General features: G+C 56.5%; 1 protein-coding gene across 1 annotated transcript in view; it reads left to right on the top strand.

Annotated features, from left to right (window-relative positions):
• The first annotated feature begins 5,779 nt into the window (after window positions 1-5,779).
• Window positions 5,780-6,173, top strand: part of LHX5 (LIM homeobox 5) — a 14,202-nt gene continuing 13,808 nt past the window's right edge. Inside the window, exon 1 of the mRNA XM_027862046.1 lies at window positions 5,780-5,952. Within this exon, the coding sequence (XP_027717847.1) occupies window positions 5,780-5,952 (173 nt within the window). The remainder of the gene's footprint in view (window positions 5,953-6,173) is intronic.

Here is a 6,173-nt window from a genome sequence, read left to right as displayed (position 1 = left end):
TTAAAGTTAAAGCCTCTTTGGCCCTCGCAGAGGGAGAGAAGAGGAGAGGAGGGGGGGAGAGGAGGGGGAGGGGAACGAGAGAGGAGGGGGAGGGGAACGGGAGAGGGGCCTTTAATGATCGAAATCAGGGGAAGAAGATGGGCTGCGGCTCTCTTGGAGTGCGGAAGGAGAGGGAGAGAAAGTGGGGGGGGGGCCTAAGGGTTACCATGCGACTCGCGGTCTCTCTCTCTCTCTTCGTCCTCTCCAACCTACTTCCCAAATAAAAACTCCCAATGCCCACCCCAAGCCCAAAATGAAATTTCATTTTTAGATAGTGATGGGGAAGGAGAACAATCACCCTGGGGGGGAAAAACTCCAGAAGATGACTGGAGGAAGCCTTTTCTTAACGGTACTTCGCCCGCAAGGCCTCGTCCATCGAGTTGATCTTAGTGGATAAATCCGAACATCGGCGGGAAGAATGTAGGGACGCGGGGGACAACCCGGGCATTCTGGGAAGAGTTCGAGCATCCAAGATAAAGGAAAGGCGAGCCCTGGTATTCAAGAGGAAAGAATTCAAGGGTCTGAAGAACTCAGACGACTAGGGGAAGAAATCAGGAGCCCCAGGAAGAAATCAGGCTCCGGGAGATAAATCCAGACCTCTGGGGATGGGAAGAGGTTAGGAAGAGAAAGAGAGCACAGGCGTTGGTGGAAGAGCCCAGGCTGCCGGGAAGCCCGAAAGGAAGAAGCCAGGCATTGGGGAAAGGGCCCAAGCGTCGGGGAAGCCGAGCCCTCCAAGGCCCCTCCGCCTCCGGAATTAGAAATACCCACCAAGTGGGGTGTGTGCATCCTAACAGATAATTAATTACGAAGCACAGGAGGGAATATGCAAACTGGATATTACAAATTCTACAGGGCTTAAGTGATTGGAAACAGATTATTATCTTGTTTGTCTTTTGTCTGTCTTACTTATCCCTCAGCCGTCTGTTCCGTGGTAATGTGGATACACTTTACTCTGGGAAGGAGGTTTTTATATAGTAAATTCCATCAACATCTTGTATAAGTGACACTGCGTCTCCATGCATTACCCTGTTAAGACACAATCGGTTTATTAGTTACATATAGAAGGGTATTTGCTGCCTGGAAAACCATCTGTTAGCGTAGCGAGGGCGGGCGTGGGGGGAGAGCGGGGAAGAACGAACGGGGTGCCTAATAGCGGGGCTGCCTTCATGGGTGCAGTGGGGCTCCGCAGGTTGGAGGAAAGAGGGGGCCCGGCTACCTCCTTCCGGGCGCCTCCAGGAGGGCAGCCCGCCAGTTAGCAAGCCGACCCGCTTTCTCTGCTCGGTCCTGAGCCGAATGGCTCGCTATTGTGCCGCTCCTCTCAGGTGAGGGGGATCCAGTCTCTTGAATGCTGCAACTGCCCAGGCCCAGGGCCCCAGCCCCTGCCGGGTGCCATGCAGTGGTCGCGAGGCTAGAGACAGAGAATATTTGGGAAGCCAGGCTGCTCGGGATTCTGGGGAAGGCAGAATCCTGAAACCGACCCCGAAACGGACATTCACAGAGATGTGTTCTTTTTTAAAGCTCGGGAGAGACACCCCGCCTCTTGCGCAAGTGACCCTCGCACCTCACAATAAGAGAGGGACCGAACCTCCAAACTATCTGGCTCCCAGAGACTCCAGGAGATGAACCTTCCGGAGAGAAAGATCCGCTCTCGGATGGCGCTGGACCCCTACTCAGGCTGCTACTGCTGCTCTTCTCTGTTACCTACCTACTCCTCAGAGGAGCTAGGCTAGTCGGTATTATATCATATTATATTATAGGATGTCATATACCAAATCATATGATATCAAATTATAGCCTATCACATTATCTCAGGAGAAAAGCGAGAAAACTGGGAAAGGCTGTTTTGTTTTTGTAGTGTTTTGAAGGATGTTAGGCGGCTTCTGAAATCTCTGGACGAAACGAAATTTCTGTTTCCTATTGAGTCCACGTTAGGAAGCATTTAGCAAGAGCTCTGCTCTAGGATGGATGTTCACTGTTAAATTCCATACAGAGAAGGGAGGGGGATGGAGAGAGAGAGAGAGAGAGAGAATTTCCATCGGATGAGAAATCTTGCTCCTTTTTTCCTAACTCGTCCTTTCCATCTCCCTTCGCTCCTCCACTTCCGCAGGCCCCGACTTCGCTGACGGAAGAAAGAGCTCTCCCTTCTCCAAGCCCCATTTCCCCAGTGAAAAATTTGGGGGAAAGGCCTTAAGCAGAGCGAGAGGGTGGGCGGGGAAAAGATTCGGGTCTCTTTAAGAAACAAGCTTTTGTTGGGGGCAGGTTTTCCCCCTCTTTTTTGTTTTCTCCACCTGGGCCATGGGTCCCTGGAGGGGAGATGTGGGGGCCTCAGGGAATTGGAGCCTGCGAGTTCCTGCTGAGATGGGCAGGAATTGTTGTAGCAACCTCTAACCCCCTTCCACCCTTCAGTCCACAGTTTGGTCTCAATAAGATCCAGTGGCCCCAGGCCGGCTAGGGTGTGGACACAAGCAGGGTGCTCTTCCCGGCCTAACACTGGCCTGGGAGCTGTGTGGCCACGAGATGCCTGGAGGTCTCCAAGCAACTAAACAAAGTGGCCCGAGCAGCTTGGAGCTGAGGACCCAGAAAAGGGCGGGCATAGGTTTCCCCATTTCCCATCACTCCTTTCCACGCTACTGGCTTTCCTCCCAGGAACACAGCCAGCCTTTGTAACCTCCCCTTAGACTATGTGGGCAGAGGACTTCCCGGCTTCCCGGGGTTGTTACAGCCTCGCTCCTCACTAGCTTTCTGCGCAGGGTTCTCAGCCTTCATGATCGTAGCTTCATCGTACCGCTCACTGGATTAACAAGCTGAGGGCTCAGAGAGTGTGCCAAGGACTGCCCTGGATTACTGATGCCCGCCGTGTGCTAGGACAGATCCAGAAGCTAAGACAGAGCGGCAAGTAGGAGCCAGGGTGAGGGATGTCTGCTCGGGCACAGAAACCCAGGGGCACTCGTTGGCTTATTCTCAGGAAAGAACTGAGGACTTTTTAAAACTCAGTTCCACAGCTGGCTGGGTCCCAGGGAGTGATGCTTAGGACCGAAATCAAGTTGTACTCAAATTTGGGGTCGCTGCTAGATGTGGCCTGCTCCGTTCTCTCCAGCTTGGAGGGCGCTATTGTCGGGGGAGGTGTGCGCATACGCTGGTTTCGTTTTATCCGGGGAGCGCCACCTCTCCAGACAACCCCGGATAGAAGGTTTGCCTGAACCTGGAGGAGTAGAAGGGATTCCCGCCTCTTTCAGACTACTGCCCTCTCTGAAAAAAGTCTAGGCAGAGTTAGACCTTAGGGACTCAGACAAATGAGGGGGAAGGTTTTTGGACCCCATTGACCCGGGTTCCATAGCATCTGGGCAAACATCTATACCCCCAAATTCTGTCTCTCTCACCCCTTTCCCGGTTGGTGCGACATTCCCAGCGGTCTCCGCGGGTCCCATTTTGATACAGCATCTCACTCAAACTGGGGAAGAGATAGCGTCGGAACCAGCGTTCTCCATAACATAGAGAACTGAGGGAGACGATGAGAGCAGACCGGTGGGAAGGAGAACAGGAGAATCTACCAACGAATTCCCCCGTCCCCGTTCTCCACCCAACCCGACCAGTGTTCAAAAGAAAGAAGACTAGAGGAGGGACATCTTTATGCAACATTGGCCCCCTTCTCCCGGGCGGGGCTGGGAGCTCCATCCACAGGGAGAGAGAAAACTTTGGTACCTGGCTCGTTTTCCTCTGATTCTGCTGCGGTTTCCCAGGCCCGAATTAGGCTGAGGTTAACAGAAGGGGAGCGAGGAAAGCCTGCTGAACTAATAGTTGCCAAGGCCCAAAGTGCCCTGCTGAGAGGACGAGCTCACGCCACGATTTGGGGCACCCTAAAAAAAGCGGCTAGCACCGCGGAGCCGCTATAAGCATTCCCTGACCTGGCAGTCTCCTCATGCAGCGCAACGGTAGATGAAATACAGCGTTCTCTACTTAGGGCCCTCACTAGACCTCGGCTCCTCTGAAAGAGCCCATCCCGCACGTACAACCAATACGGAGCGTGCGTGTGTAAAAAGGACCCATGTCTGTATACAAGAGGGGCAGACGTGTGCGTGCGCTCGTGTGTGAGGGCACCAGGGGGCCGCAAGAATGGCGATGGTGAAAATTCGATGCCAATGTTGGTAAGCGGCCAGGCCCCAGGTTACGGGCAGAACGAGGCTGGCTGGTGCGGCCCGGGCCCAGGCCGCTTGGGGCCCTCGAGCGCAATCTCGCCACTAGAAACCACCTTTCCCCTAGCTCTCCAAAGCCACCGCCGCGGCCCGCTAAGTGACTCAAGTAACCAAGAGAGAGGGACTTTCCGAACCTGCAACGAAGGAGACAAAGAATAGCTATCCACTCGCAACCCCCAGCTCACTTTCTGTGACCGGCACTGGCTATCACACGACCTCCCGTACCCCTATCCCCGGCCCGGCTATTCCGGGGAAGTGTAAAGGAGGCCCAGCGGACCCTAGGCTCTCTTCCGGTAATCGGAAGTGAGGACCTTGCCTCTCCCACCACCCACCACAGCCGGGCCCAGGGCAGCCTGTCTAACTAAAGTCGGGCTTTTAAAGCTTCCTGGGGTCAACATGGACTGGCCATGAGCTAAAACTGGGCCCCCCAACTCCCTAGCCCAACCCCTCAGTTCACTCGCCTTCCTGTCCGCCAGGGCCGAGAGCCGGAGGCTCTTCTCAGTGGGACTTGGGGGAGGGGACCCGGGTAGGAGGTGAAGGGGGTGGGGCGTGCACTGGCCCCCTCTAGGTTTGGATTCACTTTCCAGGCAACGCTACCTCTGCAACTTGGGCCGCCCCTAGTCTGCAGAAGGGAAGAGAGACGGGTGGGGTGGGGGAGACCACGCCCAGGCTCCTGGCTCCTACTCCTTCTCAGTCGGGCCCTGGTCCCCCCAGCCTGTGACCTGCCTGCCCTCAGGCACTTCTGGGCAGAGAGAGCGAGAGCGAGCAAAGGAGGCAAACCCCCAGCAAGCCGAGGAGGCAGGCGCGTGGACCTCCGGAGTCGCCCCGCCGCCTCCGCCCCCTCCCCCAAAACGAGAAGGTAAATACTTACTTAGCCCCAGCACCAGGTACAATCTAATACTCAACAATACTGACGCCTTGTTTTTTTGCTCTGTCCGGACCACAATGCTGTAGCCAATTTAGATATGCTATAAATTTAAGAGGTTGCCATAGCCACGGCGAGCTCATTGGCCGCTGGGCGCGCTACGTGCGTCTCCACGTCACCAAATCTGAATAAGGATGCGCGAATTAGTCAGCGGCCAGACAAAGATGAGGATGCGGACGGCATGAAAGTGGAGAAAAGTAGCAGACACTCCGGCACCCGGGGAAACAGCTCGCGAGGTGGGGAGAGAGCCGCCGCCGCTGCCACCGCTGCTGCGCACGGGGGGGACGCTTAGAGATACGGGAAGCGCGGGGCCCAGGTCTAGGGAATGAGGCTGTGAAACGCCACCACCGTCCCCCCTCTCCCAGCCACCAAGAGCTTACTGCCCCCCCCCCCCCCCCCCCCCCCCCCCCGCTTGAGGATTGACCCCCCGGCGTCTTGGCCGCCCCCCCCACCGGCCCGGGGTAGCGGTGCCCGGGACTCGCGGCCGCCCGGTAGCGGCGGGCGCATCGGGCCGGGCCGGGCCGGGGCACACACGCTCTTGGAGCGAGAACCGCAAACGCCTGGATTCCCGGGCCGAGAGGGCAGCGGGGGGGAGCGGCTGGCTTTCCCTGGCCCTAGGGTCATGATGGTGCATTGTGCCGGCTGCGAGCGGCCCATCCTGGACCGGTTTCTGCTCAACGTCCTGGACCGCGCGTGGCACATCAAGTGTGTTCAGTGTTGCGAGTGCAAATGTAACCTCACCGAGAAGTGTTTCTCGCGGGAAGGGAAACTCTACTGCAAGAACGACTTCTTCAGGTGAGTGGCTCCCACGCCGTCTCCCCGCCCTGGCCTCCTCTTCTTCCCCTCCTCTTGTCTCCGCTCTCCTTCCCCAGCCAAAGAACTGAGAGAAGTCGTATAGAGAGCGTTCTGGAGAAGCTGAGGCGAACGGGGGCGGACGGCCAGGGGCCTGGCTTAGGGACTTTTATGTCTACACACACACACACACACACACACACACACACACACACACACACACA

The sequence above is a fragment of the Vombatus ursinus genome, unplaced genomic scaffold (assembly GCF_900497805.2).
Source record: "Vombatus ursinus unplaced genomic scaffold, bare-nosed wombat genome assembly UNPS02001287.1, whole genome shotgun sequence".
NCBI classification, from domain to species: Eukaryota; Metazoa; Chordata; class Mammalia; order Diprotodontia; family Vombatidae; genus Vombatus; species Vombatus ursinus.
Note: the sequence above shows the minus strand (reverse complement) of the source record. Positions and strands in the feature narration are given on the sequence as shown.